Consider the following 14,582-nt stretch of genomic DNA (forward strand, 5'->3'; position numbering starts at 1 on the left):
AACAAAATTATTAATCTAACAAAATTTTAAATAATAAAATTTCTAAAAAATTCTACATCCTATTTAAAAATAAATAAATTAAAATACCTTATCCTTCTTATTGCTTTCCTTTCTTTCCTTCTTCTCACTCTCTTCTTACTTCTATTTTGCTGCTAAATTTTCTGTATATTCTTCATCTGATTTTCGGGGGAATATATAGGGAAAAATTAAGCATGTGGGCTCTACCAGTTGTGCCTACCAAGAAGGCACAACTAGTCGTGCCTGTTAGATAGGCTCAACTAGTTGAGCCTGTCAGGTAGGCACAACATGTATGTATGCTTCCATATACACGGGTTGTATACTAACTCGAAAAAAATATATAATAATAATTTTTTAAACGAAAAAAAATTAATATTAAAAAAATCAGTTGTGCTTGTCAGATAGGCACGACCTAAAAAAACATACCATTTTCGTAATTAATCTGGCTGACAACCTATTTTGGTGTATAAATTTTTTTTTATAATATTGAGGTAAAAAACCCAATGTATATACATTACAAAGCAAACAACCTCGAGCCAAATATGTTTGCTCAAACCATCTAAAACGTCGCATGAACCATTGTCACTTGCCCAATATGTCAGAAAATTTTCTTCTTTTGCAGTTTTTTCCGGGCTTTGTTTTCAGATTTAGGATTGCTAGCCTCAGTCATGGCTGCGGCAGGGGAAGAATCCATCAGACTGGCAGCGATTGCAGCCTTCAAGTTCTCATCTTCCATATCCAAAAGCATTTGCCTATCTGTTTCATCCAACTGATCTGGATGCTGTTGAGTATTGTTTCTTTCTGGAGGAGCTTGTATTAAGTTGGATGATCACGTGATCCGGCTTGGTTGAATGAGTCGAGTCTACGTTAGTTGCCCGATCGTCGACGAGAAGTTTCGTTCGATTTCGTAAATGGATGAATTTTGGTTAAGTATAGAAATATATGACGAAATAGGTTCGAAGAGGGTGAATGATAGACGGAGTTTAGATGGGTGAATGGGTCGATTTAACAAGAAAGAAAGATAGCTTAATAGTTGATGAAGATGGACGTTAGAACTTAAGTGTCAAGATTGATTCGATACTATATCAAGTATCGCCCCGAGTCTTATATGGCTTAAGGTGAAAGATGGTTGGTAGATGGATAGGAGAACGACACACCAAGAAATGGTGATAAGTTCAGTTCGGTTGACGCCACTTGCACACTAGATAAGTAGCTCGAGACTCGTACGAAATTTGAAAGGAAGTTAACCTCACAGAAACAAAGTTTCATATATTAATTTGACAAAAGTCCTTTACAAGCTGAAATGAGCCGAAATTTATAGGCAATACATAGGCTAGCCGAATAGGCTCTTAAGGTAACTAAATAGTTAGCTGAAAATTCCAGAATTCCTTAAGAAGTTTCCTTGAAGTTTCTTGTGCATGGAGAACCGCAATGGACAGCTTCTAGATGCCTTAATTCAGCTGGAAAATAAAATGGAATAATTTGGAGCTGAAATGCATTGAATCGGATCGGCCAAGTTGCTTGAATGACCTTAATTGTGCTGCTTCGTTCAGCCGAATGTTCTTGGGAGTTTATGAGCTGCTTAGGGCACATCACGGGTCATGAAGTATGAACAAGCTAAGTAGAATGGTCACTTGAGTGTGAACAAGCAAAACCGAATAGCCTTTGGTGTGAAAGGAATAATCGGCTGGTGTGAAACCTTTTAATTTGCCTTGGGCAGCTAATTGGCCATCTTGGAGAGTTGAAGAGCTCGGCTGAATAGTTACTTGGGAGACACCAAGGATCAGCACACCTTCATTAATCCTTCCATGCACCTATACCGTCCTGGGGAGAGTGTACCTGCTCCAATTAAATCAGCAAATTAAATTCCTTTTGGACATATTAATTCGGCTGCACAAACACATTAAACCCACACCATAAATTCGGCCAAACATATTTAAGCCTTGTAATAGATTAAGTCACATTAAAAACTCACAGTTAATTAAGTACTTAATTAGACATAATTAAAACACTTAATTAATTATATTGTCCAGATTATGACAAATTAATTACTAAAACTATATAACTAATTTAACTAAAGACACATTAAGTATTTTATTCCAGCATAATAAACGCAAGAATTAAAAGTAGAAATGAGCTCAATCGAGCTAAGTTGAGCTGAACGCAGCTCTTGGAGCTGGATATGAGCTGAGGTTGACTTGCAAGAGATTGCAAGGAGCCTTTAATGAGCTGGCCCAATCTTTTCCTTTGGCATGGAGCTCGTTTTCATTCCAAAGTTGAGCAAACAAAGCTGAAACAGCTTCTTGAAGGCGCTTAGCCCAGGCTCGAGTCATGGGTCTTTTAGGTAACTCAATGGCATCAGGGTTAGAACTTGTTGAGCCTCGGGGCGTGGTCACGTCAGATGATTTAGTTATCCTTTCAGCATCCTCAGGGGACAGCCACTGCCCGTAACTATTAAAAGCTTCAGTGGAAGAAATGTGGAACTCTTTCGAGAAGTTTCCCCTCACCAGGAAAACGCTCCAGCCAGCTCCTTGTAATGAGTCCAGATAGGCTGAGAGATAAAACTTAGAGAAGTGCTCTGGGGCTGTATAAAGACTGTTGAAATTCTACCATTCTCCATTCACTTTCCTGATACAAAACCAATGGTCATGCAGATGACAAATGAAAGCATTTTCCAGCTCAGGGTCAATTTGGGCTGGCTCAGCAAGTGGGCAGTTGAGGGGATTATTATGGTAATCCCATACTTCTAAAGCCTTTTGCAAAACCTATGAACAAGAATTTTCAGAATAGTTATCATCAGGACAAAGCTACAAAACAAGCAAGTCATCTCAAAAATAGATCACACACGACACATTCACATTCACTTGTTTGAGCAGCCAACAGAAAAAAAAAGGACTCTTTTCAAAACTAAATGCCGGAAGAAGAAGAACATAGGAAAGTGCATAACTCGATTCTATGTGTCAAATCATGGACACCCTACAAGTAAGAATATTGACTTGATAAACGTGTTTGGGGATGCATGAATGGATACTGAAATGTCATTATTTTACGAAGGACGGTCTATCTTTTTCTTCTTATTATCGTGCCAAGTTGCTTCTAATACCCTAAACTCAGCAGTGGCCCATGTCAACTTCCTAGCCCACTGATTTGAAGAGAAACCAGCAGCGTTTTTAAATTTAACCTTCCTAATGATATCCTCCAGATTTCTATGAATTGCTCCTCAGACCTCACACTTGATATATTCACATAATAGGAAACATGTTTAAACTTAAGGTCTATGGAGGTGAATTTTTTTACCATATCTACTGTATTCTTTTGCTTTGTCTATAGGATGTATATAATACATTATATGTAAAAACCAACCGCAGATTCCAATAACCTACTAAGATTGAAGAATACCATAAACAGAATTTACCAATTTATCATAAATTTTTTTCATGGTGAATGCCTTATCCTACACAACTTCTTGATAAGCACCCAAATCACCAGCCAGATAACAACAGGATAGTAATAGGCCAGAAGTAATGTACATCTCTAGATTCTCTCTCTTTTTTTTTTTGGTTCAAATACATTTTGAGATTCTCATGTGTTTCACTACGATGAACAAAAGATGCTTCTCTTTTTTCATTTTTAATTTCCTGGATGAGAGTATTAAAGCATGAGATATTGAATATTCTGCCTCAGTTGACACGCATGCACACAGCCTTCTTTGGGAATGTACAAGTTTTTTCCATGTCAACAACAAGAACACTAAAAGAAAGTGTTTCACAGTACTAATCCGGCTTATCTTGAAAAGCCAGATAAGTGAGGCTAAAATTTTGATTAGAAGTAGTACCAATTACATCCACATAATGAATGCAATCTGTAATCCAGGAATAAAAGATGCATTTACATTTAGAATATACATGTAGATTTCAAACGTTCACACCACATGAATTGTACTCACCACATATGTGCATCCAAGGGCAAGTTGGCCAAGATGATATAATCGAAAACCACTGGATCAAACATAAAAATGCAATGGATTCAGTTCGCATGAAATGAAGATATAAATGGATTCCATGTTAAACACATAGTTGGGTAGTGCCATATAAATTGCATACTGTTCCCAACTTTTTGGGATGCTTCGTGCTTGTTTATCTAACAGGACACAAATAGAAAATTAATATGAAATTATCTACTTGAAACCATAAAGAAAATAAACAGGAGGTTCGAATTTTAACCTATGGAAACAATCATAACATTGAAGTCAACAGAAGTAAAACCCAATACCAGACGCAAACTGACTGAAACATTCAAATCATCCATGTATTCATCTAACAAATTCTGTCGCTGAATAGCTAATCCTAGTTGCTGAAATTTCAAAAGAACTAAACGTTCAACGCTTATGATATTATATGACCCCCCAAAAAAAAAAGAAAACTCTTTTTTCTTTTAATCTTAGATACAAAAAATGACCCGAAATTCCCAACTCTTTTCTTATTCGATCTTTCCACATTATGAGCAAGTAAATGTTCTAATATTTTCAACAAGGGAACCATTATTTTTCACACTTAATTATAGATTTTTACCATTATCTACACCTATTTGGGCAACGGAAAAGGATAAAGAGAAAGAAGAACCAGGATACTGAAATCGCCGCCGGGGAGACATTGTGGGAATCCTCAGAGAGGAAATCGCCACGGGAGGCGGCGGAGTGCCTTGGAACATCATTTGGCGCTCCTTGGTGTCAAGATAGGAAGCCAACGCCGCTAAAGTGAACTCGGAGAAGAAAGGTCCTTGCAACACCGTGTTGACGCAGTGGACAGCACAAAGCTTGTATTTTTGTACCATGAGGTACAACATCCCTCCATTGCCCACAAACCAGTCAATTAGATTCTCAAAGTAGTAAACACAGACCCTTAACTCGTTGGTAACTTTAATTATCAAACCCTAAAGCCCTTTTGACTTCAATTTTATTTGGCTCGACAGTCGGCTCGACGTCCGTTATGCGGGGTAACTCAGCACGTGCAAAGGATACTGAAATATATAACTTGCTAAAGATGACGATGATGATGTTTTCGGTTTCGCCTTTATTCATTGTTTAGCTTTATGAAGAAGATGAAAAAGAGAGAGGCATACTATCTCATGAGCATATGCTCTGTTCTCAAGTAACCAAGTATATTTCTTATTAGTTGTTGGTGTCGAAAGAAATCCCACACATTTCTCACCCTTTTCTGCAAAGCATTTGACGGTCTATATCAATTGTTAAGCTCAATCAGCTTACTTCCACATCCAAAGGACGTAAACAACTATAATGGTTAAGCGCAACGAATGGAGAAGATGTGGGAGAGACGGTTGGAGTCGAAATAGAAGAAACAAGCCGCAACTTTGCAATTCCGTCTCTTTCAAAATTTGTTCACTCTTTAGTTTGACAGAAAACAAAATAAGGGAAAAATAAATTCACTATACCCTTAAATGTCAACTCTGAGATTTCCATTAAAAAGCTTGTGGGCCAAAGATACTGAGTCAGAAAGGAAAATTTACAGCTCTCGTTAATTATTAATATTTTCTAAAATGGATCAACTAATCACTCTGCATTTTACCTACTCTAACAAACACAATTGACATTCCCAACCATGGCGTCTACGTCACTTTTTTAAAGCTTATTCCGCCTCTTATTTAATTTTAAATTTTAATCCCTAAACTGAAGAAATCATAATTGCTAAAAAGTGAATCCATGAACTCTTCCATGGTTTAGGCATCAAAATTGAATTCAATCAACTGGGTTGATAAGTAGACTCCAACTCATGATTCCCGCATTTTTAAAACTAAATTATTACTCATATGATTATCTTACATTCTATGAACTATTAAAATTTCTCCTCCAATAATTGCCATATTCTTCTTATTTTATAAATATATCCTCCTGGTTCTATTTATTATGTGATCCAACATCTTTCCCTATATTTTTATCAAGATTTTTAGAATGTGGGTTTTTGGTTTAATTTGTTTAGTTAAATAGAATAAATAATTAAAATATAAAAAAAAATTTTAATCTAGTCTAGTCGGTTCAATGAACTTGCAAGTCCTGATCCAATCAATCTGACTGGACGATTTAGTCTGATTATAGAAACAATAATTATTATGTTCAATTACAATATCTTTTATTAATTCAATAATAAATATTAGATTATGGCACACCTTAATATGTATAGAAAATTTACTAATAAATATATTTGTTAAAAATTAAAATAAAAACGGGATGATGTTTTAGTTGAAAGGGTAAAATTAAATATTTAAAATTAATTATCATGAATTTAAATTTTTATTAATTTCATATTAAAGTATTTCATATTATAATTATTTTATTTATTAATAATTTTTTTTAATAGGATTGATGTTAGTAAAGAATTTATCAACAATTTTTGGGAGAGAGCTATTTTTAAAAAATAATGTTTAAAATGATTGATTTTATTAATAAAAAAGGAATCTAATCTTAAAGCGGTGTCCGGACTCCGGAGGCGAGCCCAAGAAAAAGGGTCATCGAATCAATCGAGCCCATGGGCTGCGACACGTGCGAATTACAAGACCGAGTCACCTCTTTCTTTCAACGGCCTAACCGAAAATTGTTGGCTCTTTATATCCGTCCCTCTTTGTCACATAAGAAGTATCGACAATGAGCACATGAAAGAAAAATAATAATAAGTAAAGGTTAAAATTAAAATTAATTAGTAATTGGTAAAACAAGGCATTTTAATTGACGATCTCCACGAAGCTCTCTCTCTCTTTTTTTTTTTATTCTCTTTAAAAATTTAATACTCGCATTTCTCTTTCACCCTTTTCAAACTCATTTCTTTCGCCTCTTCTTTCTTTTTCTCGGATCTTCTTTCTCTCTCTCCAAAGATCTTCGATTCTTTCTGTCTCCTTTACGTTTGCTCTCTGGTAATTTCATCTTCTCTTTTTGTAATTTAATTTGTTCTATGCTGATTCATATATCGTTACTGTTACTTGTCTCGCTTTCTTTCTTTTATTTTCTGTTTTTTGAATGATTATCTGCTTGGTTGCTGAGAAAATGGAGGTAAAGAACGAAATGAGGCCTCAAGTTTGTGTTCTTTTCAGTTTAAAATGTGCTTTTCAGCTCAGACATGTGTTAAGTGTAAACTAAGTATTCAGAAGGATTGGTTAGGAGTTTTTTTTTTTTTGGTAAAAATCAGAGATCAAAATGTTACTTCGTGTAATCGTTGGAAAGCTAAATTAGGAGCTTCTTTATTATTATTATTTTTTTCTTTTTGCTACTTTTTCCTCGTTTATCTTACTTAGCAGTACTGTTTAAATTATTTTAAGAAAATTGACTTTTTTTTTATTTTTCTAATCATTAGACTGAAATTTGGACATTTGACTGTTTGAATTTTTTTTTATAGAGTTTGGAGAAATCGAAGTTTAGAGTGTGATGGCTTCGATAGCGTATTCTACAGCTGCATTTACTGGAACTTCAGCTTCGGATCTTCTTCGAAGCTCCAGTAACGGCGTGAGCGGCATCCCTCTTAAAACCCTAGGGAAGGCACCATTTTCCGTGAAAAAAAGGGATGCAACTGTAGTTGCAAAGCTAAAGAAAGGGAAGAAGCATGAATATCCATGGCCTGCAGATCCAGATCCAAATGTGAAAGGCGGGGTCCTAACTCATCTCTCCCATTTCAAGCCTTTGAAAGAAAAGCAAAAGCCCGTTACTTTGGATTTTGAGAAGCCCCTTGTTGAAATCGAGAAGAAGATGATTGACGTAATTTCTTACTTCCAGTGATTGCTGATTTTGTTGATAAAAACATGCCAGTATTGCTTTAACTTTTGTGCTTGTTTCATATGCAGGTGAGGAGAATGGCAAATGAAACTGGTTTGGATTTCAGTGATCAGATTATATTGTTGGAGAATAAGTATCAACAGGTATAAGCATTAAGTTTGTGACAATTGTGGGAATGCTTTGGTTGTTTCCATGCAGTAATAAAATTTCTAGTTATCTGTTTATATAACCGTCTGAACCAATACATTTTCAGCCTGTTAATGAGAGTGAAGTTGAGTAAGCGTGTGTTAAATTTAATTATGCGAAAACTGAATATTAGGCCAGGAAGTGCTACTCTGCATATTGGGCAATAAAAGTTTCCTGTTGCCTTTGCTACGGCATTCATTACTGGTTATGTAAAATTTTATTATTGTACTTGATTTTGGCTTTGGATTCATTTACTTATCGCAAAGGATGATCAATAATGGAACAATTATATACTTGCTTGAAATTCTATAGTGTTAAACTCCAAAATCTATGATTCTTCTTTACGTAAGCCTGATACCTTACGTAATAAAGGCAGAGCTTAATTCAATGTTTTGAAAAAGGCTTATCCACTGTTTCGTGTTGATGCCCTGTCAAAGATATTGATGTTTTGTCATGTTTGTGGTTTCCTGTTAACTCTTCTCATCCTTTCTGTTATTTATTTCAGGCTCTAAAGGACTTATACACACATCTGACCCCTATACAACGTGTACACATTGCCCGACACCCCAATAGACCTACATTCCTTGATCATATATTTAGCATTACCGATAAGGTTTGTTGGTTACATGCCCTTTAGCTTTAAATTCTGCAAATTTCCATCAAAATTATCTTTAATGTCCAGTGTGCAGAAGGTGAAGAATTGTTTTAATAAATGTCTTGTATATTCTCCTATGTCCAGTTTGTGGAACTTCATGGAGATCGATCAGGGTATGATGATCCAGCTATTGTTACTGGTATAGGAACCATCGATGATAGGCGATACATGTTTATCGGTCAGCAAAAGGGTAGAAACACTAAAGAGAATATTCACCGCAACTTTGGAATGCCAACGCCCCATGGGTAAGTTGAATGAAACTTTCATGTTGGATTTTACCTATGAAAGAGGTAGTCTATGTCACTCTTAACTGATATTTAAGAAATGCTTACAGTTACAGGAAGGCTTTACGCATGATGTATTATGCAGATCATCATGGTTTTCCTATAGTTACTTTTATCGACACTCCTGGGGCATATGCTGACCTTAAATCTGAGGAGCTGGGTCAAGTATGAGGACTATTGTTTTCTAAAGTGTACTGAATTGACTTTTAATGTTAGCTCAACTGGTTTTTATGCGTTACATTCATGTAGGGTGAAGCTATTGCCCACAATTTGAGGACCATGTTTGGTCTGAAGGTCCCAATTGTTTCTATTGTTATTGGGGAAGGTGGCTCTGGTGGTGCCTTGGCCATTGGCTGTGCTAATAAATTGTTAATGCTGGAAAATGCAGTCTTTTATGTTGCCAGGTATTTGAGTTTTCCAATATTGTTTTTATTGAATGCCAATTAAATCTATACAATCTGCCCTTCCATACCCACACAATATATGAAATTGCAATTTGTTAGAACTTTTGGGTAAGGTTGTATTTTATTCCTTGTATATATTGATCATCTTTAAATACCATTTCTACATGTGCTGGTATTTCTTTTTTCCTCTAATTTAATTTTTTTAATGGTATAGTCCAGAAGCTTGTGCTGCAATTTTGTGGAAGACTGCCAAAGCTTCGCCTAAGGTTTGAAAGCAGTTATTGCTTTTAGGTTTATCTTTTAGTACTGATTTTCCTTTTATAAAAAGAGTATTTAAGGTTTTCATCTATATGCAGGCAGCTGAGAAGCTAAGGATTACTGCCCCAGAGTTGTGCAGGCTGCAAATTTGTGATGGAATCATTCCTGTAATTAACATTGTTGCTATCATGCCTTCAATTAATTAGTTTTCTTCTTTTCCTTTTTTTTTGTTTCTCCATTCCTAGTTCTAGATAAAATATATGATAATGAAACCATATATTATCTCTGTTGCAGAGATGATTACTGAAACCATTTTATTACCATCCTTAGCATATTATCTCTGATGTTTGATGAAAATGCTGTATTTGGTTTTCAAAGTATTTGCCTTTCAACAGCTTTAATGGTTGAATATTGCTCCAGATTTGTTGTTTCCTTTTGGAAGTTCATGTTAATCTCTATGGCATCTGACAATAATTTACTTTTGACAGGAGCCACTGGGTGGTGCCCATGCAGATCCAGCTTGGACTTCACAACAAATAAAAGCCGCAATTAATGAAACAATGGATGTGAGTTCCACTAACAGTTGTTCTTCATCGAGAATCATGCTATAATATATTAACAAAATTCATTCTGCAGGAGCTCACTGCAATGGACACAGAAAAGCTACTAAAACATCGCACGCATAAATTCAGAAAACTGGGTGGCTTCGAAGAAAATGCCCAGGTAGATCCCAAGAAAAAGGTCAATATGAAAAAGGAGGAGGACCAAATTGTTCGTACAACCCCAAATGAGGAGTTGGAAGGTGAGGTTGAAAAGCTGAAACAGCAAATCTTGAAAGCCAAGGAATCATCCAGCAAGCCTCCTGAAATGGCTCTGAAGGACATGATAGAAAAATTGAAAAAGGAGGTTGATCATGAATACTCTGAGGCCATCAAAGCCACAGGCTTGAAGGACAGGCTTGATATGCTGAGAGAAGAAGTTTCAAAAGTAAACTCAAGGGACCAACTCATGAATCCTGTTATAAGGGATAAGATTGAGAAGCTTAAAGATGAATTCAACCAGAAGCTATCAGCAGCTCCAAATCACCCAACCCTACAATATAAGCTTGACATGCTGAAGGAGTTTTCTAAAGCCAAGAGTCTCTCAGATGCTGCTACACTGAAGCAAGAAGTTAATAAGAAATTCAATGAAATCATGAGTCGGCCTGAGATAAATGAGAAGCTTGAAGCATTGAAGGCTGAGGTTCAAAATTCAGGTTCATCCAGCTTTGCTGATTTAGATCAAGGGCTTAAGGACAAAGTTCTGAATACGAGGAAAGAAGTAGAACTGGAAATGATTAGCGCTCTCAAGTCCATTGGTTTGATTGTTGAGGGTGTAAAATCAAATGCAAAAGTCCTAAGCGAGAAAGATTCACCCTCAATCTTCAAAAATAAGGTGGATCATTTGAATGAAGAAATTAAAAAGAAAATTGAAAATGCTGTCGGTTCATCGGAATTGAAAAATATGATTGAGTTGTTGAAGCTGGAGATAGCAATGGCAGGAAACAAACCTGATACTGAGTCAAAAAGTAAGATTGAGGCTATACAAAAGCAGATAAAGCAAAGACTTTCTGAAGCTATCATCTCTTCAGAATTAAAAGAGAAGTATGAAGACTTGAAGGAAAAAAATTCTGAAGTCGAACAGTATTCTGCTGGGGCTGATGAAAGTTTGCAAAAGGAAACCAAGTATGAGGAACCTAGACTAGAGATCAATTTGGGTGCAAACAGCAGCTTCGCTCAGTGTATGTAGCTCCTTGCATTTTACATTATCTGGTTCCTTTCTTTGCTTTTAATTTCTGATGAACAATTGAGATTCCTGACATTATTTATTTGGATGCTAAAGGATATATACCATTTAGAACAAGGTTTGGAATAATTATAGCTAGTTGACACTCAAATGCCGTTTAGTATTTCTTGTCTATAACAATTAGGGAAAGAAATGCGTATCTCTAAAATTTGTCTATATACTTTGGCATTTTTGTTGTTCATTACAACTATAATCATAAATGAGCCTTTTTTTTTTTTTATAGATTGGCTAGCATAAAATCTTACGAACTTCACTATTTATGTGATTTGTACTATTGACTTGTATTCTTTTGTAATATATGTTGTACTACAGGATCTTGATTTCTGTCGGAATGTTACTGAGGTAGATGTTATAGAAAGAGATGGTGTTTGAAGTCTGATTGAAGAGCTAAAATTACATCTGAATTATTCAAAAAATCAAGCCTTGCAAGAGCCAACCAAGTCGACACTCTTCTGCAGGCCAGAGGACACAAGGTTTTGCATCTATTAAAACACTGATTGATTATGGCGAACAATTACTGCCCAGTCTCTTTTTCTTTTTCTTTTCTAAGCTGAATTTCTACGTTCTGAATTAGAGCTGATAAAAATTTTCCCTTTGGATGTTACTTTTTGTCCTGCTTATGGTAGAATGTGTTTGTTTCTCTTTACTCATAGACAAAGAACATTGTATAGTTGTGTGATCGCTAGGGGAAACTGAATAGCCAATGGCACACTTCCAAATGTCAGGAATAACACCTCTTGTTTTTTCCCCTGTTTTATCTGTGTTATTACATAATATTTTTCTGCGGGGTTTATGGCAGAATCATGTTTCCTTCAGTAGTCTATGGGAATGCAAGGTGTTGTGATGTTTGGTTCCGCTTTGTCCAAAATATGTTTCATGTAGTATTAAGTTTTGTTTTGTTGAGGAGTAAGATCTATGCTTTACTATTTTTAGGCGATCCCCATTCTTAGGATGATATTTGCCTGGGTATTCCCAAGGGGTTCAATGCTATTTGTTACAGATTTCTGAAGGTGCTTTAATTTTCATAACATGCTATGATGAGTAAAAAAGGTATTGCACTTTCAACCATTTTGTGCGAGTATGCCATCGCTTTTTCACATTGGCATTGCTAAAGAATAGAAACTCCATGAACAATTCTAGTGTAGACTTCTTTCTGATAAGGAAAAGGTGCATTCAAAAGTTAAAACACAGGTCTGACCCTCAGCTCTAACAACAACCAAAAAAAAAAAAAAATGAAAAAATGAAAACTCACACCCTCTGGTAGTTCATTACAAATGTTCATCAAATCGCAAACCAGAGGTATTCAACTGAGGCAGGAGCCGCATGCCACTACCTAGTCTTGCCAATCCATCGGCACTCCTATTCCCTAAACAAAACACATGTTCAATGACCCTCTCGAAACCTTTTAAGGAGCATCCTGCAGTCATTCACCAAATTCCACTTCAAGTTTCCTTGTGTCCATGCTCTAAATTCCTATAGTTTGGCAACCATGCTCATGACCCATTTGCTTATGTGATTCCTAATGACAGCTTTTGCACCTACTTTACCTGGATTACCGATCCATGGCATCCTATGCTCATGATACCGAATTTGCCATCCGTCTTAAACTGTGCCTAAGTAAATGGTTAACAATATCGTTGTCATGATCTCTACACACTGCCACAAAATCTGAATTTGCATTCCACGTCCAGCAAGGACAAATTATTTCGCCGATAGCATGTCATTTGATGATAATGGGCAATATTCTTTTACCTGTAAAATTTGCACTTAATTGCAGCCCAATGCTTAATTTTTTTGTTTATGGTTTGAACAAAGAACAAGATATAACAGAAAAGAAATCTGATTTTTTATTAATCAAACCATTAAAAAGATACAACTTGATCACCGAATCAATCATATGTGGGTTAAACACAAATATCAAATCTTCAATATATGAATGGGATCACAGCTTTTCTGTCTTTGGGATAATCGTCCTTGAACTTCTCCAAATACCAAAGGCGGGTGGCACGAGCTCTAGGCATCAAGTTGGCACAAGTGTAGAGAAAGAAGCCAAAACCCACCCAAGACCATGTCATCACCGCCCACCCAAACCACTCCATAATCTCCCCAAAATAGTTGGGGCAACTCACCAACTCAAACAGCCCTCCTCTTGGGATCTTATATCCACCATCACCTTGTTTCTTCAGTCCCACCAACACTTTATCAGCCCTAACATTCACCCACATACCAACTACAAAAATTAGCAATCCAGCAAGAAACCTCCACCAAAACAGCTCCTCATTTTCATAGTCGTCCTTATAGTGCGACACCCACCTGGCTTGCAAATAACCGTTCAAAAGATTAAACCCGAACGCCATAAAAGCTACACTCACTGGAAAACCCCTGGTTTGGGTGGTGTTCCTGGCGAGCCGAAGAGGGTAAAGGACAGTGCGGTTGAAGTAGTGAAAGAGAAAGGGCGAGATGAGAAGGAATGATTTAGGGTTGTAGAAATGTTGGCCGGAGGGAAAGAGGAAGAAAGTGAGCCAGAGGGTGGGACTTTCCATGAGGAACCAAGCCAAAGGTGGAGAGATGGTAGGACCCCAACCAGGGCGGTTGTGCTTGCCATAAGGGGCTTGGAGGAAGTAAAGGCTGATCCATGTTGGTAAAGCAATTATGTAAAGAGTGAGGAGGCAGTAGTGAAAAAGGGTCTGATCGGAGGCCATTTTCTTGTCTTCTCTTTTCTATGTTGAAGATGAGAAAGAAGGATCTGAATCCCAGGGAATGCTACTTAATAAGTGTGAGTACAACTTTGCGGTACTTCGGCTGTCTTACCTATTGTCCCTCTACCTGCAGCAATTACTATCACTTAAGGTTAGCTTTTCAATTTAATACTGTTTTTCGGTAATAATATTATCATTCTTTTTTATTTAAAAATTTAAGCAAATTAATTTCTCTAATATTTAAGATTAAAGAGTAAATTAATATTTTTGTTATTGTTAAAAATTTTATTTATCTAATTTTATTATTAAAAATTAATTTTTATATATTTATATAGTAATTAGTTATTTTGTCATTCACTTCAGTTTTAACAGTGCAAAAGAATAAAATTTTAACTAAAATAATTAATTTTTTTTTAATTTAATATAAAGTAGAGTAATTTACTTATTTTTTAATAA

At 36.0% G+C, this 14,582-nt stretch overlaps 3 protein-coding genes across 4 annotated transcripts; 1 reads left to right on the forward strand and 2 right to left on the reverse strand.

Moving 5' to 3' along the window:
- Positions 1 to 1,267: 1,267 nt before the first annotated feature.
- Positions 1,268 to 5,443, reverse strand: LOC107948865 (ataxin-3 homolog). Of its 2 annotated transcripts, none has more exons than XM_041111383.1 (3): positions 4,641 to 5,443; positions 3,965 to 4,016; positions 1,268 to 2,783 (listed from the first exon to the last, which is right to left on the reverse strand). In XM_041111383.1, the coding sequence occupies exons 1-3, from the start codon at positions 4,861 to 4,863 to the stop codon at positions 2,765 to 2,767; spliced, it is 294 nt and encodes a 97-aa protein (XP_040967317.1). In that variant the 5' UTR covers positions 4,864 to 5,443; the 3' UTR covers positions 1,268 to 2,764. The 2 variants fall into 2 exon arrangements, with proteins under 2 accessions (XP_040967317.1, XP_016739005.1); XM_016883516.2 differs by having other exon boundaries at positions 4,590 to 5,442.
- A 1,426-nt stretch (positions 5,444 to 6,869) lies between these two features.
- LOC107948866 (acetyl-coenzyme A carboxylase carboxyl transferase subunit alpha, chloroplastic-like) lies at positions 6,870 to 12,228 on the forward strand. Its single transcript, NM_001327550.2, has 12 exons — positions 6,870 to 6,942; positions 7,422 to 7,777; positions 7,864 to 7,938; positions 8,487 to 8,594; positions 8,721 to 8,881; positions 8,971 to 9,085; positions 9,170 to 9,324; positions 9,539 to 9,590; positions 9,681 to 9,749; positions 10,071 to 10,148; positions 10,219 to 11,362; positions 11,740 to 12,228. Coding segments are annotated over exons 2-12 (2,286 nt in total). The 5' UTR covers positions 6,870 to 6,942; positions 7,422 to 7,450; the 3' UTR covers positions 11,742 to 12,228.
- A 1,023-nt stretch (positions 12,229 to 13,251) lies between these two features.
- On the reverse strand, positions 13,252 to 14,239 carry LOC107948867 (steroid 5-alpha-reductase DET2). The gene has a single exon (NM_001327551.2). The coding sequence runs from the start codon at positions 14,127 to 14,129 to the stop codon at positions 13,353 to 13,355; it is 777 nt and encodes a 258-aa protein (NP_001314480.1). The 5' UTR covers positions 14,130 to 14,239; the 3' UTR covers positions 13,252 to 13,352.
- Between the last annotated feature and the right edge of the window lie 343 nt (positions 14,240 to 14,582).

This window comes from Gossypium hirsutum, chromosome A04 (assembly GCF_007990345.1).
Source record: "Gossypium hirsutum isolate 1008001.06 chromosome A04, Gossypium_hirsutum_v2.1, whole genome shotgun sequence".
In the NCBI taxonomy this organism is placed as follows: Eukaryota; Viridiplantae; Streptophyta; class Magnoliopsida; order Malvales; family Malvaceae; genus Gossypium; species Gossypium hirsutum.

What these genes read in the sequence shown, in the direction of transcription:
- LOC107948866 (NM_001327550.2), top strand. Translation starts at nt 7,451, where the DNA reads ATGGCTTCGATAGCGTATTCTACAGCTGCATTTACTGGAACTTCAGCT. An exon ending in CTGCCAAAGCTTCGCCTAAG is followed by an intron (nt 9,591 to 9,680) that starts GTTTGAAAGCAG and finishes ATCTATATGCAG; the next exon opens with GCAGCTGAGAAGCTAAGGAT. An exon ending in CAATTAATGAAACAATGGAT is followed by an intron (nt 10,149 to 10,218) that starts GTGAGTTCCACT and finishes TTCATTCTGCAG; the next exon opens with GAGCTCACTGCAATGGACAC.
- LOC107948865 (XM_016883516.2), bottom strand. Translation starts at nt 4,863, where the DNA reads ATGTTGTACCTCATGGTACAAAAATACAAGCTTTGTGCTGTCCACTGC. An exon ending in CCAAATAGGTGTAGATAATG is followed by an intron (nt 4,017 to 4,589) that starts GTAAAAATCTAT and finishes TGTTTGATCCAG; the next exon opens with TGGTTTTCGATTATATCATC.
- LOC107948867 (NM_001327551.2), bottom strand. Translation starts at nt 14,129, where the DNA reads ATGGCCTCCGATCAGACCCTTTTTCACTACTGCCTCCTCACTCTTTAC.